Below are 26,849 nucleotides of genomic sequence, written 5' to 3' on the forward strand. Positions count from 1 at the left end.
TCTAAGATCTTTCCACTCTGAGATCAAGGCATCTATTACCTTTAGGCTTCTGGTGAGAGAATGTGGCAGACAAAAGACAATTGATGAAGGGGACAGAGTCTCTTTCCCCCTTCAGGGGCCTGTCCCTAATGACCTAAGACTTCCTACTAGGCCTAGCCTCCTAAAGCATCCACCCTCCCCTAACAGGGCCAGTGGACCTTTAGTGGAACCCAGAGACAGACACTGAGCACTTTGTATCTTGTATTATAGGAGCGGGTTTTTCTGCCACTCCTTAGATGCCTGTGTGTGCACCTTGTGAACAGCCCAGAGTGCCTCTGGATCTGGAGGTGCAGAGAGGCAACTGAGAGGGAGGACATGCAGGACTCTGGTACCACAACACTCAGGGGCGAGGCGACCACCTAAGCATGGCTGATGGTTTATTTTCCCTAGAGTATGAGCTCACCTCCTTCTTACAGTGCTCGCCCTCTGAATAAAGCATAGCCTAAGGGTTCAGTTCTTGTCTCTGCCCATGGCTGTGACAAGACAGACAACATGAGCTCTAGCCTTTCAGATCCAGATCCAAGCTACAGCAGCTGGGAATCTCATTTACTGTATCTGTCCCATCTAAGGACACAGAGAAGCCATCTTGCAATAGTAGCTATCTTGGAAGATTGCTGTGCTGTGTTTATTGATGTTTGTTTGCTGTTTTGTTATTTCATTTTTTTTTGAGACAGGGTGTCTCTGTGTAGCCCTGGCTATCTTGGAACTAGCTCTGTAGACTAGGCAGGCCTTGAACCCAGAGATCTGCCCACCTCTGCCTCCTGAGAACTGGGATCTAAGGCATGGGCTACCATGCCTGGCTCTGCTGTGGTGGTTAGTTTTATGTCAACTTGACACAAGCCGAAGTCATCTGAGAGGAGGGAAACTCCATTGAGAAAAATACCTCCATTGGATTGGGCTGTAGACAAGTCTGGAGAGTCTTTTCTTAGTTAGTGATAGATGGGGGAGGGCTCAGTCCATTGTGGGAGGTGCCAACCCTGGGCTGGTGGTCCTGGGTTCTTTAAGCAGGCTGTGCCCCTCTCTGGTCTCTGCCTCAGCTCCTGCCTCTGGGTTCCTTCTCTGTTTTGAGTTCCTGTCCTGACTTTCTTTGATGATGAACAAGTGAGGTGGAAGCATAAGCCAAATGAACCCTTTCCTCAGCAACTTGCTTTTGTCGAGCAATAGTAAACCTAAGCTCAGACAGTTGCCAAGAGCAGGAATGGCTTCAAGTATCACGTCTATCTCTGCAGCAAACATAGCTGGCACCTTGATTAATCGTGATCAATCTTGCAACAATAGCTATTTTGCAGCAGTAGCCATCTTGGAAGGTTGCTGAGCTACGTAGTTATTTATTGTTGTTGATTTGCTTTGTTATTTGATTTTTTTGAGACAGAGTTTCTTACTCCAGCTCCCAGGATGTCCTTCCAACCGAGGAGCAACACACAAGAGGGTCTGGGTGGCACTGTGTGAAGCTGGGGTTACACCCCAATAAAATGTACATTACGAGAATACCAGAAGTTGAGAAGCACAGGAAAGGCTCGCTCTGTCCTACACCCTAGCTTCATCCCGGAGCAGCTGCAGAGTGGCAGGGGGCTCATCTCGTCCAGCGGCTGAGGAGAAGTAGCTCCATTTCCCACTCTGCATGGCAACATAGTGTTACACTAAACATTACCAGCCCAGGAAAGATTAAAGTTCAAGATGGAAGATTTGAGGTATGGTTTCTGCCAAATGCCTGACACTTTCAGATGGCAGCCCTGCTTAAAAAAAAAAATCTGGTCCTCGAGAGTCAGTGGCTGTCTGAATGTGGAACCTTGAATCCCATTTTAACTCATCACCAAACTGTGGCTCCTTGAAACAAAGTGACATTTGCTGTTCTTTTCTAGTATCACTTTGAATGGCTGGGGGATGTTTGCTGGGGGAGGGGGGGGCCTGACATCTATCCTGAAAAGCTTGCCATGAAGCTTCCAGTGAGCTCTTTCCTCTATGGCTGTTGTCACATGTCATGCCACGGTGACATTTCTGAGGAGAAACACTGGTTGCGTCTTTGAGCAGTGCCTAAGAAAGTGAGTCTGGTTCAGAAGTGGGAAGATAAACCAAAGGAGCCCACACTCTGATTGTCTTACCAAACCATGTGCAGAGTGACTTTTCTTTTGTTTTTCTGTTTGCTTGTTTGTTTTTGTTTTTCAAGACAAGGTTTCTCTGTGTAGCTATGGCTGTCCTGGAACTTGCTCTGTAGACCAGGCTGGGCTCGAACTCACAGAGATCCGCCTGCCTCTGCCTCCCAAGTGCTGGGATTAAAGGTGTGTGCCACCACCGGCCGGCTACACAGAGTGACTTTTCAAAGCTCTGTTTCTGAATGTGCTCACCATTTACTGTGTGTGTTCCTCTCTGACCCTGATGACACTGCCCACTATGCTTTCCAATGCGTCTGTAGGTTTATTTGATCATTAAAGAAGCTCTCTGTGGCTGCTTTAGTTACCAAGTGAATAGACTAAGCATGTTGGTGAGGAGCAGGTTGGCAGAGCAAATTGCTTTTTCTTGCTGGTTTCCCCTCTGTGAGCTGGGGGCGCTGGGGCTGGTATCTGCCTTGCGGAGCTGTGGTGGACTATATGAATCACACTGCACCAAGCTTTTGGATCTGTCCTGGTCCTGGCAGCCACACCCAGGGCTTGGTGTTTCCTGCTGGGCTGGGCAGTTGCACAGACGATGCAGGTCTTCTGAGAGGAAGCACACTGTGTCATTTGACATAAGTCTCTTGTCCAGACTGGTTCTCAGTTCCTCAGTCTGTCAGCAGGGCTGGGGAGGCCTGTGCTGCTACCTCAGAAAGCTGTTAAATAGCTGGCTGAGGTTGTGCCTCTCCACAGCTCCATGGCTGCCTCTTTTCTGGCTTCCTGGTGTGCGGAGCAGAGGAATCTCTGAGGGAAAAAAGTTCTTATGAATGTGTGCTGTGACATGAGTGCAGCCACATCAAGGACCACATAGCCTCAAGACTATGGAAAAAAAAATGGCAAAACCTTTCCCCCAACGCTTCCTCTGGTCCATATTCTGATGTTGATGTGTTTGTAGAAGAGGTCCACCATAGCTCCCCCCTCCCACATTTACAGTTTGAAAATTGCCCCCTACAGAGACTTCTGCTGAGATGAACTAAGCCTGTCTCCTTGATTCTGCTGACCCTGCCTCCTTCTTTATCTGTTCACAATAACCACACTTCCTTCTTGGTTAGCTCTACGCAATGACCCGCCTCCCGGTTCAACTTTATTATACGCACATGAGGTTTCCCTATCAGAGGGACCAGTTCACTCAGCTTTCCTGTGTGCATGCATGTACGTGTGTGTGTGTGTGTGCGTATGTGTGTGTGTGTGTGTGTGTGTGTGTGTGTGTGTGTGTGTGTTTGCCTTTTCTTTATTCCCTCACTGCCCTAGTAAGGTTAGTTTCTAAAACAGAGCAAAGATGTGGCATCTTGGGGCTTAACAATTCCAAATAGAAGTGGCAGAGTCCAGGAAGTCTTCTTGGAGAAGGGTGGGGCTTGAGAAAGCACCTGGAGTGACCAGCCTGGGGAAAGGGGGGCATCTTCTCCCTGCTCTGGGCAGAGCAAAGAGCACACTCGGAGGTGGAAGGAGGAAATTGATCTGGACTCAGGGAAACTGCCCTAGGGATTGGGCCCAGTGCTCAGTGTTTTGTTTATTGCTATTGCTGTTGGTTTCTATTTGTTGGTTTTGTTTTGCTTTGTTGTTTTTGTTTTTCATGATAGCATTTCTCTATGTAGTCCTTGCTGTCCTAGAACTCACTCTGTAGACCAGGCTGGCCTCGAACTCACAGCAATCCACCTGTCTCTGTCTCCTGAGTGCTGGGATTAAAGGTGTGTGCCACCACCACCTGGCCTAGGTGTTTTTGTTTTACCAGCAAAGGAGGGGAAGGTGACTGGTGGGTGAGCAGCTCTTACACCAGCGGCCACTTGTTCCTGTTCATCAGAATCTGACTTTTTTATGCTAATTTTTTTATTAATTTGTTCATATTACATCTTGATTGTTAGCCCTTCCCCTGTTTCCTCCCATTCTTCCCTCCCTCCCACTTCCCCCCTTCTCCCCTCCCCTATGTCTGTGATTGAGGGAGACCTTCTTCCCCTATATATGCTCTAAGAGTATTGAGTCTCTTCTTGGTAACTTGCTATCCTTCCTCTGAGTGTGGCGGCACTCAGAATCTGTCTTACTTGCCTAGCCCTCAGGAGACCCCAGCTTAGCATCAAGGACTGAGGGGAGCTAACAGCTTGGGAGAAGTGGGTGCAGAAGCAGGGCAGAGAGGAGCAGGCTGTCACATCCCTAATACTGTCCTGGGATACAAGATAAGGGTGCTAGAGCCCCTGCTCCATGATCACCCTGCTTTGTGTCAAGCTGTCTGCCCTTGCTTTTCTGTGCCTCAGTTTCCCCAGCAGTAAAAGCAACGCTCTTTCCCTGGGGAAAGCTGCCATTATTCTGTTCCTGCAGGACCAGAGCTTGCCTCTGGCCTTTTCTGTTAGGTTCACTGTGCCAACTCCAGCAAAGGACTCAGCCAAAGAAGGCATCTGCCATGCCAAACGGTCGCCAGGAGGCAGGTCAGAGTCAAGGTTGCCAAAGACACTGTCAGGAGGCCAGGTTCCATCCTTCTGGTGTGCCATCTTAGAAAGCTGGCTTTTTTGCACCTGGCCAAAAGATGGCAGGAGAAATGCTAAGGATCCCTACCTAGCAGAGAGTCAGGGTACAGGTGCTTTCTACAAGGATATGCATTTACAACTCATAACCAAGGCACAACATAAAGAAGAAAGTGTGAGGTTCCATTAAATGCCAGCAGCCAGTACCAGGTCATCATGCCCCTAAGACCTCTCTGTGCCCAGTCTGGTCATCGCACCCAACCTAGGTAAGCAATGCCCAGAAATTCCCGCTGCAGCTCAGCCTGGCCTATTAGTGAGCTTTTCATTCATTTATGCTGCCACGCACAGTATTCCCAGTGTCCTTTGCCCAGCATTGTTTTGATGAAATCTCATTTGCCCCATGGAGCTCTCTGACTTGCTTGTTCATCCTATTTCCATTTGAAAATCTCCCAGTCTCCTGTTGGTTAGCATTGTGGCCTCTAGTGAAGGGCTGTTAAAATGCTGCCACGAATGCTCTTGCACTATCTTTTGGTAAACATTATATTCGAGGGCACAGGAAAGACACTACTGAGATGGCTGCTCTGTGGGTGGGAACACAAGTTTATTCCAAGTGGTCAAGGGTATCTCTTGGGAAAACAGAGAGAAGTGGGACCAGGAGAAAATTCTAGATGTTTTTAAAAGAGATTGGGTATCTGGGAAGAGGGAAGATTAGCTGGAACAGCCTAGGAACTAGCATGGAGCTTTGATCTGCTGGAGTCATGTTTGAGATCATAGAGAACTGCACGCCCGCTCCCGAGGTGGGGTGGGGGTGGGGCTGTAGGAGCAGATAAGAAAAGAAATGCCTTTTCCTGGCAAACAAATCCATTTCATAAGGTTTCTGATGAATACTCAGTGTTTATGGGTCAGAGTGCAGCCTGAGCCTAGCCCAAATGGTCATTTTGGGAAACTGGGACAAACACTAAACCTGACTCTGTTAGGCAAACCCCTAGGAGGAGAATTACTGGGTCCTAGGGCATGCACACACCTGGCTTCACTAAACACGGGGCATCATGTTTTGGTATTTTTTATGATGTAAATTTCTAAACATATGGAAGTTAAATTACTAGTATAGTGACCCCCTGAATGCCCACCACCTTGATTCCAGCTTTAATACTGTTCTCTATGTTGGCTATCCACGCTGACTCAGGCAGCAGGGAAAGCCTTCACCACTGTGGACTCCCTTTGTAAACCCTCAGGGCAGGAGAGTGGTCAGGACACTCCACCTCCCCCCTTCCCTAACATCCCTAAAGGTAATTTTCTAAGGGCTGTAACTGTCATTTCCAGCCCAAAGGTGGGAGTGTGCCCAGACCCCGCCCTACAAGAAAAATCTCACCAATTCCTGAGCTCCCCCAAGTTCAGGATTTGAAATCTCACCAATCCTCACCCTGATAATCTCTGCCCTGGAAATCTCTACACACACACACACACACACACACACACACACACACACACACCCTGCCCCCACCTAAGAAATCCTATATAATTCCCTGCTGTCTTCTCCCTGGAGCAGAGGCAGCCACCCCTGGATCTGTTCCTCCCAATAAATCTCCTTTTATGAGCTTTGCTGCCTGGTGTGACTCTCTCATGGGAAGAAGCAAAGAAGTGGATGAGGGATGAGGCTCCTGAGCTCCATAGTCAGCTGAGCATACCCTCCCCTGGGAGCAGTGACACTGAAGACGAGGAGCTGTTACACTGGAGGACTACAGCTCAGCCAGAGAGACCCTCCCTCAGGGCTGCAAGGCCTCTGCTGGGGAGGCCTCCTCTCAGATCTGTGTGGTTCCTGTGCTCCAGTGTCTCAGGATACCCTCCCATTGGGAGGGACACTGTCCCACCTCAGAGCTATGTGGCTCCTGAGTCCCAGGATACCTTTCCATCCCAGCAAGAATGCCAACACTATACCTGCTGATCATCACTCCCACAAGCCATTTATTCCTCTCCACCCATGTGTCTACCTTTTTCCCCACCGTGTAAGACCCCAAACTGCTGAGTATGGCACATGTCTTTGATCCCAACACTCAGGAGGCACACACAGAGAGAATGCTGTGAGTTGGAGGCCAGCCCATTCCACATACTGAGTTCTAGGAAAGCCAGGGATGCATAGAAACCCTGCCTCAAACAACAATCACATAAACCCGTTCTGACTCCATGCTTCAAGTCGGCCCGCTATATCTCATTGGCCAGGATTACTCCTATGCCTAGATTCCCACCAACAACTACCCAGTATAAAGGACCACGTGACTGGAATAGACCAGCTCAGACTCACCAACCAGCTGGGTCAGAGGTCGGAGGCATGTTCACCTACAGCCTCAGAGCTTGGTGTGAAGGAAAGGAGGGAAGTGACCGCTGGTTTCCGGCCCAATGCCTCTAACACCATCTCCAGAGAGCACTCAACAGACAGGGAGATGAGCTGTGTGAACTTGAGGACCCCAGGGGAGACCCTCCTGTCTAAAAACTAGGAGCCAATACTCCCCTTACCTTGCCTCAGTGTTCATTTCACTTTCCCAGAGCAGTGCAGAAATCCCACCAGGTGCACAGATCTCAGCTTCTCCCTTTAGTGTGTTGGGTGCAGGGAGCTCTTGCCTTCTTTCACAATCCTGGATATAAAACTGATCCCTGTCCTATGTCCCAGAACCCTCTCATCTCTAGAGATAGACACAAGAAGGTTGCTGTAAACTAGCACGAAGGAAGGCTAGCTAAGGGGCCTTCCTTGAGCACCAGACCTCAAACACGTGTGCCTGAGGCACACACCAGTACTCAATAAACTCTTTTTTCCTAAGATTGATGTCAGACTTTGGGCAAACTGCCCTCCCTCCCCGGTCCTCAGCTGCATCATCTACAGAGATGAGAAAGGAAAAAGAACAATATTTGATAAGAGAAATCTACGCCACTCTTGAGGCTTCTTGCTCCAGGCCAGCAGGCAGCACCTTCCACTTCGCCCCCACCATCTCTCTGTAAAGATCCTGAGACAAACACAGCCTCAATTGACCACAGGCAGCAGCCGAACATGGGAAGTTTATCAGACATGCAAATGAGCAGGCCCACACCAGCCCCTTCCAACAGGCGAGCATGACACAACTTAAAGGGCACAGATGTCAACTTAGTGAGCTCGGGTCTGGGACCCACATTCCGAGATAGCCAGCTCAACTGCACCTGAGGGACCAGGGAGTTTAAAAATGAGGCGTCTCATCCTACATCTAAAGATGCCCAGTGAGTGGATCTGAAGTGGAGGTAGGGACTTGAACCTGTACCCAGGTTTGGGAGCCAGCACTTTCAAAGTTTGGGAGAAGCCTCTGCCCCTTAGCTACCTATGGACCCTGGTGTGGTCAGCTATTGATTCATTTGCTTGTTGGTTTCTTAAGGAAATGGCTATTTAATCTGCTGTCTGCCTTTCTCACTTGTTCACCCGGCCACCTATTTCAATCCACACAGTCACAGCATTTTCTGCTGCTCCAGGACGATGTGCTCTAAGATCTCAGTGGATGCGGGAAACCACAAAGTCTACCAAGCCTGCTCAGGCTATGTTTCCTCCTACCCATGCATACGTATGGCAGTTTTGATTATAGATTAGGTACAGAAAGAAATCCACAGCCGTTAACGTTGGTAACATGAACAATCCTCCGCTAAAAGTTCAATGAGCACGGCCCCTTGGAGCATCCCATTCTGATGTACTCACCGTTCTGCGATGTGAGCTGACGTCATGCCTGCATGATGAGATGCGGAGAGGCGCACAGCATAACTATCGTGGCAGGGTTGGTTGGTGACATCAATGGTCTGTTGAACACAAGCACTGTGGCACTGTGGCTGTCCCTACTGTCTTGGTGACCGAGCCAGCTACTAGGTGACAAGATGGTGAGCAGTGTACACAGCGTGGACGTGCTGGACAGTGGCGTGACTCACATCCTGTGTGGGATGAAGCAGGATGATGTGAGCCTTCCTCGTGGTCCCCAGGATGGCACACAACTTAAAACAAATGAATTGCTTATTTCTGGAATTTTCCATGTTGTATCTTCAAATTAGCTGTAATAAAAACTGCAGAGAGTACAATTGGGTAAGTGGAATGGCAGCATTTGTGGCATGGCAGGCACTGGAGAGGGAAAGTCCCTGTTTCCAGGGGGATGGCCGTGTAGCTGGGGGCTACGGCTGTGAAGAAGGCACCATGATGACATCCGTGTGCTCACCTGGATAGGTCCAGGAGTCCCCAGAGCTCAGGCGAGGGCAGGAGCGGATGCTAGGTATGGTTCTCGCAGACTCCAGCTGCTCGGGGGTGGGGGTGGGGTGGGGTGGGGGATCTACAAGTGTGAGGACTTCCCAAGCTGAGTGAAGAACATGGAGAGACTTGGGGTCAGGGGAAGAGGGCTGAACGTTAAACTCCAGCAGGGCAGGGGCTTGCAGGGACCTCTGGGATTTGAGTATGGATCTCTGGATATGGGAGGGACTCTCAGTTTCCTGGCTTAGAGCAGTGGCTCTCAACTTTCCTAATGCTGTGCCCCTTTAATACCATAAGGTTAATTTTGTTGCCACTTCTTAACTGTAATTTTGCTACTGTTGTGAATCATAATGTAAGTGTCTGTGTTTTCCCATCATCTTAGGTGACCCCTAAGGGGTCATGACCCACAGGTTGAGAACTGCTGCCTTAGAGCACGCACTCTAGCTGAGGGTAGAGAAAGAGTTGGAGGTGGGCAGAATAGAAAGGGGGCACAGCAGTGGTCAAGTGGCCACACATGACTGTGGCCCTCATAGGAGGTGGGGAGAGGACAGGATGGAGTTGAGACATTGGGGTCACGGGGAGACACCCCAGGGGAGACTCTAACCTCACATCATCACAATGGTCTGGCAAGGCTGAGGAGAGGCGATTCTGACCCCCAGCTTGGCTCTCTCAGCTCAAATGAAGTCCAGCTGTGAGCCCCACAAGATCACGAACCTGTTCGAGGTCGGCTCCCTTACTTCTAATAAAGTCCCACGAGGCCATTAATTTGTTACAGGGCTTCAGCTTAAAAACACTCATAAGCTAAAGGGCCAGTTTAAAATTAATATTTTAATGATCAGGATTTAGCAACATGACCCCTAGGGAATGTTATTCTCACAGTGTGGTAGGGTTGAGGAAAAAGAAAAAAAAATACTTATCTCAAGGCACTTCTTCCACTGGAGCCACTCAGAATCCCATGGCTGCCAGTAGAGGCACAGAGTCAGCCCCTGGCACGTGTGTAGTCTCTTCCTGCTCTGCTTACGTGCCTCCAGGGATGGTGGACTCGCTTCCTAATGACCAGGGTAGTTTGTTCTATTTTTGGACAGGCCTGGCCATCAGAGCCTCTTACCCCTCACATACTTTGATGACTCCTAGGCCCCGGGATTCCCTTCCCACGTCCACTCCACATTCATCCTTCAGCAACTCAGTCTTTATTAAAGCAATCCCTCCATTTGTCTGAAGCATCACATCATTTCCCTGCCTTTGTCATCTTCTCTCTACACACACTGCACATGCATGTCACATGTTTCTGAGTTTACTTGGGCTTAAATTGCATCTCCTAACTAAGCACAAGGACATTCTCTTACATGACCGCATGCTCAGGATCAAGGGATTAACACAAATACAATATATTTTATCTCACTACATAGTGTATTTAAATTCCAGCCATGGATCCACCAAAGAAAGTCCTTTAGAATAAAAGAAGAATGTGTATTTTACAAAAGCAGCCTAAGGGCTTATTTTGCTTCCATCTGGGGAGATGTAGTTTATCGCGGCAAGAAGGCAGCTGCAGTGTGAGATGGCTAAGCAGGCTGCACTCACAGCCAGGGAGGAAAAAAAAAAATGAACGCAGCTTCTCAGCTCTCTCTTTATACTTTTCTTATCCAGCTCATGGGAAGGTGACATCTCTATTCAGGGTAGCCTTTCTGGAAACACCCCTGCTTCCACAGGCAGAGCTGTGTCTCCTAGGTGATTCCTAACCCAGTTAGGCTGACAGCGAAGATCAATCACTAAAACCCATCCCTTGTCAACCTGTAGCTCATAATGCTGTACAACCTTGACCCTCAAAGAGTCTTGGCCCATCTCACAGTGTATTTAGTTCATCTCTAAAAGTCTCCCAAATCTTAACATTTCTAACATTGCTCGAAAGCCACATGCCCCTGCCTATAATCCCAGCATTCTGTTGTTAAAGACAATCTTTGGTTACGTGGTGAGTTTGAGACCCTTCTGAGCAATACGAAACTCTCTCATTGGTCAATGGCAGAGTAAACCTTCCTCCTTCAAAGGAGAGGAACTCGGGCATAGCAAGGAAAGATGACTCAATTTCTATAACAAGCAAGAGTTGACAGGACAAACCCTGACACCTGGAGCTCTTTGGTGGCCTCATCTGAGTGCTGCAGGGCTTGGCAGCCTACGCTACAGCAAGTCCTACGGTTTCCAGCACACATACCCTCTCTCTTGGGCAAGCTTCACTTTTCTGTGGCTGCCCTAGTGTCTTGTCATCTCAGCATCCTGGGGTCTCCATTGCCTCTTAGGCTTTACCTTCTTAGGTTCATGCAATGGCCTCTCTGTTGTCAAATGGAGAAAGTCTTCAGAGCATCCTCAGATCAAGTTCTGTAGCTGATGTAAACATGTTTTTGTTTTGATACCGAGTGTGGGATGGGGAACAGACTTGTGAGAGATTAGGTGATGTTTATCCACTAGAAGATGAACCACCTTATGCAAGGACTTTTCTTTTCTTTTTCTTTTTTTGCCAGCTGAAATACATCTTAGTACAGACTCTGAGAGGGTATATATACATACACACATACATATATATATGAGCCCCAAACAGGAGGCAGGGCTTTTTGGGTCTTGGTATTGTTTGGCTGTTCATTGCTACACTTTGAGATGCTCCTAGAGAGACCCGCTCCAGCAAATGCTTCGGGGCTCTGGATTCCAACTGCTGCTCCAGGTTCCAGCAGCAACTTTGGTGGAGTTGCTGGTCTACTGAAATCCTGCCGACTACGTCAGGGGAATCGTTCCTAAGAACTGAGTCCCAAAAGGTCTACTTCTCCTGGTCCCATTAACCTCTTCTCTCTCCTATCTAGGGCAGGTGGGTTGGAAGGTAGGTGTAAAAATTAAAGAACCTCAAATAAAGTAGGTTTGGAAAAGGTCGAAGCCTACAAAGTTCCTTCCTTTCTAATGCATTTGTGTTCCACAAGTTGGTGCCTTCAATGGGTGGGGTCTTGTTGTGGGGTATCCACCAGAGAAGACTTCTTGGACATGGATTCAAACCAATAGAAAGTCTTTATTAGCTGGCTGGTGACCCACTGGCTGTTCCCGATGCCAGTTAGCCCCCAGCCTTTCTCAGGGTGAGCATCTAATGCACACACACACACACACACACACACACACACACACACACACACACAGACAGTATCCTGGATTGACATACTTCAGTTAACAAGAACAGTCAGCTAGAAACACAACTACAGAAGCCAAAAGGCAAGGTTAGTACACCTACAGGTTTTCCAAGAACTATGGACTTTGATGGATTAGGTCTTTGTTTTCGATTTATCAGGTGACATTGTCTATGACCTAAATAGTACTTCTGTCATGATGTCAGTTGTGCTGAGGTCTGGGGGCCTGTTCCAGTCTTGCCTCTAGGGTATCTTTCCTATTGTTCCAGCACAGAGAATAAGATTTCTCCTGAAAGGTGCAATTTCTGTAACAATTTGTAGCTGCTTTCTGCACACTCACCTCACCTCACCTTTGATTTTGCTTGTGTTCCTTCCTGGACAAATTACCCATTTTCTCTACCCTTCTGGTTTGAAGTCTCATTACAAACCTCACTAAACAGAACAGCAATAACCACACCATAATCATAACCTAAACGTTAGGCCATATTGAAAATTTCCCTGCCAAATAGAGGTTCATTGCTTCTAAATGTGGCCTCACTCAAGCTCTCAGAACACAAGAAAAAAACACAGGGGATGCTTTGCTAGGGTACAACACAAGTGGCCTCCAGCCCAATTCCCAATAAGAATCCTATTCCTCTCTATAACCTCAGGAGTGCAGTCTTTATAATGCTCATTTAGATTGTGGGTTTTCCAAACGCTCACCAGAGTGGCCCATCAAATTCTGATTAAAGCATTCTAGTGGTTCTGTAGCCCATGGTGGGAAACACATTCACATTCACACTCTTCCCATAAATTAATTCCAAATTCATAAAGTCAGTGCAATGGTTCCACTACACAGTACCAATTTCCCGTGTTAGTTACTTTTTCTCATTGCTGTGATGAAATAACTAACGAAAGCAACTTAAGGATCAACTTTGGCTCACAGTTTGAGGGAACACAGTCCATCACAACCAGAAAGGCATGGTAATAGAAATATGAGGAAGTTGGTGATATTACATCCATCGTCATGAAGCATAGAGTAATACATGCTGGTGCTCAGTTCACATCCTATTTATTTCCTTTTTGTTCTATTTAGGACCTCAGGCCATGGACCATTCAGGGAGGGTCTTCCCTCTTTGGTCACACCTCTCTGGAAATTCCTTAATAGATACTTCCAAAGTTCTGTCTCCGAGATGACTCTGAATCCAATCAAGTTGACAATACACTTTGTTTGTTTGTTTGTTTGTTTATTTTTGGGGGCCTTGACTGTCCTGGACTCGATTTGTAGACCAGACTGGCCTTGAATTCACAGCAATCCATCTGCCTCTGCCTCCTGAGTGCTGGGATTAAAGGTGTGTACCACCACGCCTGGCCTGACAATAAATATGAACTACAATTTTTTTTTTGTTTGTGTTTTGCTCAGGGAGACAAGCCAAGAATATGTTGCATTCATTGGTGTGTCTCATAAATATGAAAAAAAAACCCTCTGTCTGTCTGTCTGTCTGTCTGTCTGTCTGTCTGTCTGTCTGTCTCTCTCTCTCTCTCTCTCTCTCTCTCTCTCTCTCTCTCTCTCTGTGTGTGTGTGTGTATGTGTCCCATATGTGCTGAAGTAAGAGGACAACTTGCAGGAGTTACTTCTGTTCTTCCACCGCTTAAGTTCCTGACCTTGAAGCTAAGTTGTCAAGCTTGATGACAAGTGCCTTTACCCACTAAGCCATTTCTCCAGACCCTCCTGAATTGTTTTAAAGAGCATTCTGGAAGGCTTTTGAAGTTCTTTAGTGTGTGACTTCTGGTTGTCAGCTGAGGCTTCCTGTGAGGCCTGAGGCTCTGCCATGCATAGGGAGCTCCGCCCTTCATGTGCACTGTGGGCAGGCTCACAGGCTTCTGGTGCCAGCATTTGTGGTTCTTCCACGCTCTGGCTTTGGGTTGGTGTTTCCCAGCATAGTCTGATTGAGTTCCATAGCCCTACTCTGATGCCCCCTACTCTGTAGCCCACTAGGTCAGTGAAGATGCACCTCCAGAGGGGCAGCCCGAGGGAAAGAGCCGACTCCAGAGGTTCCTGTGAAAATGCTCTGGACACCATGCGCCGAGCTTTCTGGACCATCATCCTGCCTTAACCCTGCCTAGCCTTAGATCTTTGCTCTTGTGCCCTGAGCCTTCTCTGCCTACGGAGGTTACTGTGGTGTACAAAGATCAAGACTCTATGCCCAGTCCCAGCTTGCAGCTGTGTGCCCTTTGAGGGTACAGCTTTACCTCTGTGGGCCTGAGGATTCTCCCCCCCAACTAGTGGAAACAGGAAGCTGAGAGGCATTCCAGAAGACAGGGCTGGGTATGTAGCACGCGTTCGGGAAACACGATTCCTTTCCTTACTCCTTCTGTCCTGAATTCACTGGCCAGAGGGAGGCCTTGACATCAGCACCCTGGGATCACTAGGGTCTGAGCCGGTCCACATGGTCCTGCCACTCAGTCAAGGAGCAGAGCAGAGGGACAAGCATGGCTTCTTCTAATGATACCTTTGCCCAGGGGCCTTGCTAGTCAGCACCCTCCCCCAGCTCAGCCTCCTTTCCCAGGCAGAGTACCTTCCTGTCCACTCTTGCCTGGTGTCCTTTTTGCCTCTGAAAAGCATCAGTATACAGCACTGTTACCTCTTTCTTCCGGTTCCTGCTGAACCTGATGTGATGGCAGCCTTGAGAAGAGCACCAAGACATTCTACTGATGAGGAATATTTAGGGGACAATCTTACTCCCCTTTGATTTCTCCAGAGACAGTGTTAGATATTAATAGATGTGTCCATCAAGAACAGGCTTTCTGTTTATGTCCCATTAGCATTTGTTAGCACAAGAAAGCTATCAAGAGCAAAATATGCACAGGCCTTACTTAATTGATGTGCGTCATAATGAAATGTCCTTGTCAGTAAATTGTCCTCCTCCAAAGGAGGGCTATATTTTTCAAAAATATAGTTTATAATGTATTTCTCTTTATAAAAATAACATCCATGTCTGGGACACAAAGTGCTGGAAGCTACTATGTACACAAATTAAAAACCAACCAACCAACCAAACAAACAAAAACCCAGAGGGAATATGGCTGGAGTGTTAGCATGAGGGTCATCTGTATTCCACGGGTTGGGCGGTGGCTGGTACAGGCCCTGACCACTACCACTGTGGTTGCTCCTACCATTACTCTAGCATTGGCCTCTTCAATGCTATGAGCTTTCTGGACCATCATCCTGCCTTAACCCCGCCTAGTCTCAGCTTTTTGCTCATGTGCCCTGTGCCTTCTCTGCCTACGGAAGTCACTGTGGTGTCACGACTGTGACATCACAGAAAGTCGTCAGTATGGCCCCATTTGAGTACTCGCTGTGTTCAAGGCCCTCTCTGAAAACTTTATGCTTGGGGAGCCACCAATCCTCAGGCCTTTGGGAAGGCACAGTAGAAGGTGACAGAGACTCTCATCTGCTCCAAAAGAGAAAGGCTAGAAAAAAAAGAGGACTCAAATGGTTTTGTAACTTTGTGTTCAAAATCCATGTCAAACTGGCAGGGGCTTGGAGTCAAGGGGCCAGGGCCTAGACAGTAGAAGGCTGACTCACTGGAAAAAGGTATTTTAGTAGACATGTGTGGTGGTTTGCATGAGCTTGGCCCACATAGACTCATAAAGTTGGATGCTTGGTCCCCAGTTAAAGAGCTGTCAGGGAAGGGTTAGGAGGTGTGGCCTTGTTGGAGGAGGTATGTCTTTGGAGGTGAGCTTCAAGGCTTCAAAAGCCCATCTGAGAGGTGGCTCAGAGACTGAGAACACTGATTACTCTTCCAGAGGACCCAGGCTCAGTTCCCACCACCTACATGGTGGTTCACAACCATCTGTAACTCCAGAACTGAGGGATCTGACGCCCTCTTCTGGGATCTGTGGGTACTACATGCATATGGTACACATAACATACATACAGGCAAAACACTCCCTCACATAAAATAGAAATAAGTCAAGGAATGTAAGCTCAGATTTAAGGTATCTTAGCCATTAAACTGACAACGACATAATAACAAGACCCAGTTTAGAAAGGACATGGGGAGAGACTGCTACCAAACCCTTCTGACAGGGATAATAATAGACCCAACTTCCTGGGGACAGCTTATCAGTAAGTGCTAGTGGTCCTGAAAATGCACAAGCCTTTGGATTCGACAGTTCTGCTGTGGGCACATCTGGGGAGATACAGATGTGCACAAAATTTAGCACTTAAGGTAAAGAGCCCTTCTTTCCAAGCCTGGAAATGGTTCTCCCTCACAGCAATCTGCACCACTTTGATTTTTAAAGAGGAAAAATATTAAGCCTTCAGCTAAACATTTTGTGAAGTGATGTAGCCACAGGCCCCACCTGAGGCTCGAGTGCTGCAAGAGTCCCTGGAGAGCTGCTGCCCGGGGAATCTGGAAGCTCTTTCCACATTAGAGAGCCTGGGGAGGGAGATTCCAGTTATCCATCATCAGGATAAGCTGGGGACCCAAAATGCCATATTTCCTCGCCTTTGCCTGGAATGATAACAGCTCAGCGCTGTCACCCTGGTTACCCCATGCTAACCAGAAGCTCTAATTAGCAACCACATCTGATTAATAAAAGCAGGGAGAGAAACAGCTCAATTATGAAGTGACAGTGTGCCAGACACAAAACTTCAAACCGCAGGGCTCTGGTGGGGGATGGGCCCTGACTGAGGAGGAACATTTCAGGAATGGCCCCTATATGGATATCTGCGGTTTTTTGGAGTGCTCATTTGGGGCCAGGCATGTGTTATGTGTTTTCCTGGGTTTAGTTCACTGCACTTCACCTGTAATTTTATGAGGAAGCCAGGCCACAAGCGTGTATGGAGTGGTACGCTAAGTGTGCAGCAGAGAAAGACCTCATCAGAGGGCTGATGACTCCCAGAGCCAGGAGCCTTGATAGTGTTCACCCTGCTGTTCCCCAGACAGCCACTTACTCACCATCTTCTTGCTCGCCCACCTTTTCACCAACATATCAGTGTATTCGCCTATCGGTCCATGCACCATCCTTCCACCCATCCATCTACCATCTGCCCATCCACCAGCAAGTTATCTTTCATCCATACACCACCTGTTTGCATCCAGCCATAAGCTTTTCACAATGATTCAGCCTATCCATTCATCTACCATTTATCCATCCAATGTCTGTCTATCTATCTATCTATCTATCTATCTATCTATCTACCTATCTATCATCCATCCACCCAACACCCATCCATCTGCTACCCATCCATTCACTCACCATCCGTCCACCTACCACTCATCTGTCCATCTACTACCATCCATCCATCTGCCACAAATCTTCCTACCCTCCACCTATCTATCCATCTACTATATGTCTATCCATCCATCCATCCATCCATTCATCCATCTACCACCCGTACACTGCCAAACCACCATCTATACATTTATCACAAGAAAGATGGATCATTACAAAACAAGTGTATTAGAAGAGGAAAAATAATAAAAGGGGGTGAGGGGTGGCTTAATGGATAAAGACATTTGCCACCAACTTGATGAATTCTATCCCCAGGTCCCACATGGTGGGAGATGAAAACTGACTCCTGCAAGCTACTCTATGACCTCTGATCATACCCATCAAATAAACAAATAAACATAACAACTTAACATAATTAACACAATTAACAACTTAAGAATAAGGGAAAAAATAAGGAGCACCAGATGTGCAGGCACTATCTATAACCCCAGCACTTGAATGGCTGAAGCAGGAGGACTTTGTGTTTGAGGCCAGCTCTGCCTACATGGTAAGAACCTATCCCAACAAACTTCAACAACAGCAACAACAACAAAATAGGGAAGAAAGAGAGAGAGAGAGAGAGAGAGAGAGAGAGAGAGAGAGAGAGAGAGAGAGAGAGGGAGAACTAAAGCAATTGAGGAAGTGGTCAGGGAAGGTATCTGTGAATAGGATGTTTTTGAGCAAAGACTAGAATGTAATGAGAATTTTGGTTTCTTAAAAAAAAAACCCACAGAAACATAAGAATATGTTTTCGCTTTAATCCCAGGTGTTGTTTGGAATACGAGGCTGCTTCAGATTGTCCACAGCAGCTGACTATGATTTGCCTCGTGCTGTAGCAGAGGTGTGGTTTTGACAGCTACAGATAGTTTTTGTGGGGGAGAGAGCAGATGAGGAGAATCAACAAGTATAAAGGCCACCCCCCCAACCCCGATGTGAGCAACAGATGTCTTCCTGCCCCTGTGAGTTAGTTCCGAGCCCTTCTGACTTTCTCATCAATTCTTCACAGTATTTTAGTTTGGGTAGGGGTGGCACCATAGTTTTTCTGTGGCTAAATTGTTCCCTGGTTCCCAGATTAGGTGGTTAGTCCTCTAAGTCACTCTGACTTTTCTGGCTAAACTGAGGCCTTCTTGGCTACCCTGCATTCTCCAAGCATAAAGAACCCTGAGTGTAAGGATTTGGAAGGCTAATGGGACAGAGAGAGGCAACTTCTTTTGGCAAAGTCACAGGAACGTAGGCATAAATGATTTCCATGGAATTGAGAAGGACAGAAGTCAGATCAGATTTGGGACAGGGGAGGGAAATGGAATTGTGTTCTAGATGTGGTTTGAGAGGCCACTTGGAGGCTGGAGCAGGGGCTCAACGTGAGGCAGTCTGTATTTTAAGCTTACTCTGGTGCTGTTGCATGTGGTCTATACAGAGTGTGGTGTTTTGAATGAAAATGGCGCCCATACACTAATTAGTTTGAATACTTGGCCCCCAGTGGAATTGTTTGGGAAGGATTAAGAGATTTGGCCTCGTTGAAGTATGCCCTTGTTCAAGGAATTGTGTTATGGAGGGGTGGGCTTTAAGGTTTCAAAAGCCCACACCAGGCCCAGTCTCTCTTTCTCTGTATGAAACTTATAGATTAGATTTGAGCTCTCAGTTACAGCTACAGTGTCACAACTGCCTGCCTGTCTTATGCCCTGGCCCCCACCATGATGGTCATGGACTAACCCTCTAAAAGTGCAAGCAAATTCCCAATTAAATGCTTCCTTTTAAAAGTTGCCTTGGTCATGATTTTTTTTCACGGTAATAGAGCAGTAACTAAGACTGTGGGCAAACCTGGAGAGACGTTGTAAGCTAGGAAGTCTATTGTTTGGGGTCCAGAGGAGCAATCATGGATGTCTGGGCCATATTGAGATGGTGTTCTTGACTTCCGCCCCTGTGGAAGCCAAATAGACCTGCCTTAGATGGTTTCAGCCCATCTCATACAATCAGTACCTTTCCATCTGCCTCTGGTCCCCCACATGAAGAATTTATACTGGAAATGGGAGCAACTAGGCACAACCATGAGAAGACCCATGTAAAGAAGGACTCCAAGGTTACTTAATAAGCAAGTGGCTTGATCTGTGGGGCTTTGCTGTTTGCCTGCCCTAGTGTTGTGGGGAACCCACTAGAGATGTCTAGACCCAGTTTATAGCCAATTAAAAGTTTTTATTCTAGATGGCTGGGACTACACTCAAGTATTTGGCATCCAAGTATAGCACCAGGTGTTTAAAGTAAGGAGTTTTAAAAGGCAAAACCCGCATCCTGGTGTCTTGCTCAGCAGCTGCAGGAGGAGGTTTTGTGCAAGAAAGCAGCTTAACAGAAGCTAAGAAAGGCGGTTAGTTGAAGGGGGAGATTTGCACAGCAAGCAGTTTAACAGAAGCTAAGATAAGTTAGCTAGCGTATTTTGACGTCAGGTTCCTAGAACAGAGTTGGGTTAATTTCCCATAGGATTCTCCATCAAGGAGATCAAATTCTAGTTAAAACCTGAAATGGCCTCATCAAGTATACAAGATGTAGGGACCTCTGTCTTGCCTTGTCACACCAGTACCCATGTTTTAACTTCTCTAGGACCTGGGCTCTCTTCTGGATCTCAGCTCATGTGCTTGGACACTACTAATCAGTTCCATTGATTAGGAGGTGGCCAAGTGACCAGATATGACCAGTCTAAAGAGTCTGTCCTCTTGGTCACACTCAGCAGGTGCTAGCTCAGATCGATGTATGCCCCAGGCCTGAGACACATATATCAGGAACATGACACACTGTTTGCCCTATTGTGTAAACCGGAAGCTGCTCAAGAGGCCCTCTTCCACCACTAAGCATATGGACAACCCAAGGGTAAATCTGGCTATGCCAAGGCCACTTAGTCAAAAAAGTCTCTTATGCTTTAGACAGTTTGAATGAAAAATTGTGTAGGTTTCCTAAGCAAGTTGTAAACTTCCTATGAACATTTCAGAAGAGGGACCAGCTGCTTTCCTCCATATTTTTATGCTCATATTTAATGGGGCAAGTAAAGGGCCATCAGCGGTACCCGGTTACTGTCATTTAGACCACATCCCAAGCCTCGTGAATTATACTCTGCAGCAGCCATGCTCCCCAGGGGACATCAATGCACACCGCACATTCGCCTGAAAACAATCAGAACTTCCAATAGGACTCAGGAGCCTTTGAAGAGTCTTCCCATCCCTGAGCCCTCTGACCTCTTTCCAACTTCCTCCTGAAAAGCAAAAAAGGAAAGAAGCTGGCAGGGAGCCTACCCAGCGTGCTTTGCTCAGAGTAGACCCAGCTAAGGGAAGTCACCGTGGTCCCGTTTATAGGATGAGGCTGGTTTCTGCTGAAGTCTGAGCAGTAAGCACTGTGACTGGAAGGAAATCGGGAAGGCTGCAGCCAGCAGCAGACATGCCTGAGGATGAGGAGGGCAAGCCTTCACCCAGGAGATGGTTTGTTTGCTCTTCAAGAGGGAAAGTCCATTGTCTTTAGAAATGCCTGTAAGTACCCAGATCTAGCCAATGGGCAGGACATTCTTCACAGTTGAGTGGAGAATGGGGTATGACTTTCACACGTACTCTGGTGCCTCATATTTGACCACATCCCCTGGATGAGGAGACCTGGTGGCACTCAGAGGAAGGATAGCAGGCTACCAAGAAGAGACTTGATACCCTATGAGCATATAAAGGGGGAGGAAGTCCCCCTCAGTCACAGTCATAGGGGAAGGGAGTAAGGGGAAAATGGGAGGGAGGGAGGAATGGGAGGATACAAGGGATGGGATAACCATTGAGATGTAATATGAATAAATCAACAAAAAATTTCAAAAAAAGAAAAGAAAAGAAAAGAAATGCCTGTAAGGATTGCCTCTCTTCAGAGAAGAGCCAAGCGTAGCAGAGGAGACCTTGATGCACTTCATAGAGATGGGGAGAGCGAGTTGAGTTGGCCAGTCAGTGCTTTGTGGGCTTAGGCATCCCCCAGTCTCACCTCTGCTTGGCAGAGTGTGTCCCTACACTGGATCCTGAAAGCCTGAGGGACAGCCAGGGGAACCGGGTGTGAACTAGGGTTTAGACAGCGCATTATGGAGCTGTGATGTTCCCTGGATGCCCTTGCTCGTTAGAAGACTCAAGATGGTTTTAGGAGGAAACCCAAATGTCAGCATGTCATTCCCAAATGTCTTAGTGATCTGGGGCTGACCTCCCCAGAATGCCTCTGCTGAGTGGTATCTGCCCATGCTCTAGAGGACACCAGGCAGTAGTCTGAGCCTCTTGCCTGTCGCCTGCTCCTCCTTTGGCATATGACAGCTTAGGCTCCCAGCAGCAGCAGGCAACTATGCCTGGTGTTTGTGAGTGCCAGGAGGCTGGGCCTTTCCATGGGGGCCAGCTCTCCAGCCCTTCATGCTGATGTGGACTGCCTGAGATCCCACCTGAAGCCACATCCAAGAACAAAGAGGAGAGGCTCCTTGGGACCCCTGGCTCCACAGGGACCCAGCCTCTGTAGGTGAGAGATAAGCACCATTTCTTCCTGTGGTGAGGGTGCATCATGGTGGCCAGTGAAAGCCCCTCACCTCAGAGTGGCCTGGAATAAGATAGGCAGGGGTAGGGTTGTAGAGGGAGAAGAAGAGCTATAGAGGGAGAAAAGGAGGGAAGGAGAGAGGGAAAGAGGGAGGGGAGGGCTCCACAGTCAAAGGGAGATGATAGGCAAGTGAGGTGATGCACAGGTTCGAGGTCAGGGTGGGTGGAGTCAGAGGCCACTTGGAAGGAGTTGGTTCTCTCCTTCCATCACGTGGAGTTTGGAAATTGACCTCCTTATCTCATCAGCCCAGATCCTGGGTCACTAATGTTTCTTTGAGGGTCTTCTTTTAGGGTTTAAAGTTAAGTTCTTGGTTCCAGTGGAGAGCGATCCTTCAGGGCTCTCAGAGGCCAGGATGACGGAGTCATGGGTGCACTCTCCTACCTTGTATGGGGTTGGAGTCTCACTCAGCACCCACACATGGAGGGCAGTGGGTGCTCTATGCTGGTGGGGCAGTTAGACGCATATGCCAAAGACGTGGCACGGACTGTGGAGAAGAGTCACTCAGGTCACTCAAGTCTCCCCTTGAGGCTCTTAGTTCCCAACCCTTCTCATAATTATCTAACAACTATAACCCCTAATAAATCTCTTGTCCCATGGTATTCATAGCAGTTTCTCTTCCCAGACTGGTTTGATTGACAGAGGAAGAGAAGGAGGAAGTGGGGGGTTGGGATCAGGGAGGTAGAAGGCAGAGAACACAGCACGCCTACAACCAGTGGACTCCGTTGAAGCAAAGGTAGGAGCTTAGCTTAGCCATTCCTGCAACACCTCTGCCAAAGTCAAGCTTTTCTAAATATGATCTAAAAATTAAAATTCTGAACAATGTGTCCATCAAGTCAACGACACCAAATGTGCTTCGTCCACCTTAGACCTTTATTTGGTTCACACGACTGAGAGTGCCTCCCGCAGGTAGCTCCAAGTGATTTCCTCCTTATGTTGTTCGTTGGTTGAGTAAAGTCCCAGCTTTACTGCAGTGGATTCTGAGCCCAAGTCTCTCTTGGTTTGTATCTGTATTGTGTCGTTTCAAGGCAAGAGACTTTTGTGTATTGCCATCCCCAGGAAAGGAAGGTCTGCAGTGTGTGTGGTGGTTTGAAAAGAGAACAATCCCCCACTTCTCAGCTGGTAGCACTGTTTACGGAGGTTTTAGATGGTACAGACTTCCTGGAGGACATATGTCACCCAGGGATTGGCTTTGGGAGTAAGTAGATAGCCTTACCGATTTGCAGTTTGCTCTCTCTGTTTGGCGCTTGTGGTTTAAGATGTCAGTCCTCAGCTGTCTGCTCCTGCCACCATGCCTGCTGCTCACCTGCCATGCTGGACTCTTATCCCTCTGGAACCATAAGCCCCAAATAACCTTCTTCTCCTGTAATCTGTCTTGGTCATGGCATTTTGTCACAGCAACAGAAAAGTAACTAATACACAGCATATCATAGAACCTTTATTATTTTTCCTCTAAATTCTTAGAAACTTACATAACGCCCGTGCTCTAGTTGTGATATCATTTATAGACATTTAAAACACATCTTCATGTATAAATATTTTACATTTGGTCCATAGAACAGATACTTTTACTAAATAATACTGTAATTTTTTTTAAAACAGGCTCTGTATATAGTCTGAATAGGCATATATTACATATACTTTTTATATAGAGATAAATTTACTTGGTGTTCTGAGAATAAATCCTTATTGCAAAAAAAAAAGCATATAAGATAATACAGTTATCTTCTTCCCTCTGGGCAAAAACTAAAAAAAAGAAAAAGAAAAGTTACACATATTCACAGTTCTCACAGTAATTGTACGACCCTTAATGTTGTGCTCTATAAGGTAAGTTTGGGTGGAAATCAGGGGATTTCTTGCCAAACATCTCAGAGGTGCTTACAAACATGAAATATACTGCACTTATCTCAGAAAGACTTGTTCTCAGTTTCACATCGAGGAACAATGAGCAGCAAGAAAAAAGCCTCCTGCCCTCATCCTAAAGGGTTTCCTACACAGGCCGGAAGGGGCGGGGCCACGAGACACAGTGGAGGGTCCTTGCATTCTACACCGGGGACTCTGGCGACAGGCACCTGTGCAAGCTGGCCGCAGAGTCTCCAGCACGCAGGCAGATGCCTCAGCCACAGGACCCTTGTTACAGGTGGCCTCGGTAGATTGCCTACACAACATCACACGGGATGCTAAATGCCACATGTGAAGATGGGTGTGCATGTGTGTGCATTTCTATGTGCATACGTGTTTGTACTCTCTACAGTGTGCTTAATGCTCCGAGGGAAATAGCTTATTGCAAGAACTGGTGTGCTGGTCACTTTTGGATGAGAATGACGAGAGATTAAAAAAAAAACCCACGGTCACAGTTATTCACCATAGTTATTAAGGATTAGTCATAAACACAGTTTGTGAGCTATCAAGCTAAGGAGCTACGGGACAAGACATACGCTTTGCTACATGGGAGCCCATCCTCTCGGCAGAGGAGAGAGACAGAGCTGCTGGAACTTTCCAGAAACTGTCTCCACTGGCTTCACCAGCACAGAGCCCAAGGCCAGAAGGGACAAGTGACACTTCCCACTGGAGCGAGTTAGCCAGGGAAGCTCAATGCCAGGGTCGGGTGGGCGGAGCCTCCGCATTATCCCTCCTCCATTAGTGCGGCGGGGAGGGGAGGGGCAGCAGAACAGAGTGGCAGTGACGGTCTATAAGGGAAATCAGGGTAATCTGGATTGGTCCTGACTTAAACAGAACCTTCACCTTGGTTTCCTTGGCCATTGTTTGTGCAAAACTGGGCAGCTCAGAGGGACCACAGCTCCCACTTGGGGAAAGTCCTGGAAGGATGACCAAGAAAAAATGCTATTGTGCTTGTGGCTTTTTTTTTTTCCTCCTTAGCACACAGGTCCTTTCTGGATGGGCTGCTGCTATTGATGCCACCTGGGGAGGTGGGGAGGGGTCACTGAGCTGCCCGGGGTCACAGGGTCACAGGGACAGAGGATCCTCTCTTTGATTCTCTGTGAACAGCCATAGAGGTGTCTGGGGGTGGCTATGTGAAGCTGCCTCAGGAAGGAGAAATTAAGAGGGAAGAGGCAGAGCCCACTGGCTCCCAGTGGCCATGAATAAGGTGCCGTAGCCCTGGTCCATGACTGGTTCAGAGCCAAGGCAGACAGAAAAGTCTGGATAACAGTCTACAGTTGGGGCACAGGACAACAGTCTGAGTAAGACTCAAAGCCAGGAGTGTGTGGCCTCAGCTATCACCCTCTCTGGCAGCATAAAAATGAGCTAGGGTGGCAGTTACAAAGGCCAGCCACCTGCTCATGCTAAGGGGCCTGAGGGAAAAGTCACCAGGCCTCTGTGAAAGCCTCTCAGGAGTGGCTGCCCATTCAGGCCCCCCCAGGGTCAGACTGTCCCCCACCTCCCCACTCTGCATGGTGATGGTGTCTGGACCCGCCCCTTGAGGTAGGTGGAGACAGAGAACATCTTCAGTCTTCAAGGGGTGTGGGACAGCCAGGCCAGGATGCCAGTGTTGGGGTGATGAGGGGGCTGCACCTCTAGATGTAGGCCTCCTTGCTGGTTGAGCTGCCAGCCTGCGGCTGCTCAGGGCCATTCTCAGGGCGCACGATATCTTCACTGGGTTGAATCATGACCTGGAGGCGCTGTGGGTGGGTGGGGTGTGTGGTGAGGCCCCTCCCATCCCCCTTCCTCCAACAAACCCAGCTCCAGTCTCCTCACTAGTAACCTAAATGTCCCATGTGGTGGAGGCTACCTGGTCAAAACACACCTGTTCTCATCTGCATGACCCAGAGGCTCCTGGCTAGTCCTCTGATGCCTTTCTTGACATCACCTCACCTCCATCCTCCGCATGGCAGCAGGAAGCTGGTCAGAATGGCCCCCTCTATGTTTCAGGACCCAACAGACTCCCATTTCATGCAGCATAAAAGCCAGATCCTACTAGGCCTTCCACAGCCTGGCGACTGCCACCTCTCAGACCCCGGTGTCCTCCACCTCCTCTTCCCCCCTCCTCACTTAGCCACTCAGAGCCGCACTGACCTCCTCTCCCCCTCAAACACTCCAGGCATATTCCTCTGGGCCCTTTGCAGATGCCCAGATGCCGTTCCTCAGCCTTCCTTTCAGATGCTTACACAGTTTACCATGACTGCGCCCTTCCTCCATCGGCTCTCCAGCCACACTGACTTCCCGGCAGCTTACGTCATGGCGTTCTGACCCCTGGACCTTGTACAAGCTTCCCATCCTTCCCTCTTAAGAACATTCTTTTCTTCTACTACTCAGTCTGGCTTGTCTACAGGCTTTCTGGAGGCCACCCTTATCCTCCTCCACCCCTCCGAGGTATGCTCTGTCACTAAATGACACTGGCTTGCCCACTCGGGCCTTCCCAACTAGACCCTGAGCTCCCCCCGATGCACAAGGCCTTACCTGCTTCAGAGAGCCCTTTAGGGTGAGGAACATGTAAGCCATGTACCCAGGGATGAGCACCATGGAGGACAGGGCCATGAGCCAGCCCACACCCTGGCCCCACTTGGGGAAAACATAGCTCCCCATGGTGAGTGGTGTCATCTGCACAGCGCTGAAGAGAAACACACCCTATGGATGAGAAAGGGCATGGCAGTCAGCCCCAGGGGCTAGACCAAGCAAGGCCTTACCTCCCCTGCAGCTAACTCTCTTGGCCTGCTATCCTGGAACTCTGCAGGTGAAGCACTAAAGCAGAAACTCCTTTCTGGAAAAGACCTGGAGAGGTGGCTCCCTGCCTGCAGGCTAGCCAGTACAGTGGGCTGGATGGCCTCTTCAGCAGTCCAGTTCCCACCTCAAGGACCTGAGGTGCCCCTGACGGGTCTCACAGGACCCCAGTAGCCCTCAAGGAGGGAATGAGACCTGCCGTGGAAGAGAAGCCTCTGAATGTCAGGAACCTGGGCTCCTGGATTAGGCTGAGCTGGGGAGAGACTCAGGACAA

The 26,849-nt window shown here is 48.3% G+C and overlaps 2 protein-coding genes across 2 annotated transcripts in view; both read right to left on the reverse strand.

The window, feature by feature from the left end:
* Positions 1-7,179, reverse strand: part of HRH1 (histamine receptor H1) — a 156,974-nt gene extending 149,795 nt beyond the window's left edge. Inside the window, exon 1 of the mRNA XM_084765224.1 lies at positions 7,160-7,179. The gene's annotated coding sequence lies outside the window, so the exon portion shown is untranslated. The remainder of the gene's footprint in view (positions 1-7,159) is intronic.
* A 16,138-nt stretch (positions 7,180-23,317) lies between these two features.
* The window catches only part of SLC6A1 (solute carrier family 6 member 1), a 34,076-nt gene continuing 30,544 nt past the window's right edge, over positions 23,318-26,849 (reverse strand). Inside the window, exons 15-16 of the mRNA XM_084764897.1 lie at positions 26,315-26,482; positions 23,318-25,536 (exon numbers count right to left, since the gene is read on the reverse strand). Of these exons, the coding sequence (XP_084621023.1) occupies positions 25,432-25,536; positions 26,315-26,482 (273 nt within the window). The 3' untranslated portion in view covers positions 23,318-25,431. The remainder of the gene's footprint in view (positions 25,537-26,314; positions 26,483-26,849) is intronic.

Source organism: Acomys minous (genome assembly GCF_964271855.1).
Source record: "Acomys minous genome assembly, chromosome: 17".
In the NCBI taxonomy this organism is placed as follows: Eukaryota; Metazoa; Chordata; class Mammalia; order Rodentia; family Muridae; genus Acomys; species Acomys minous.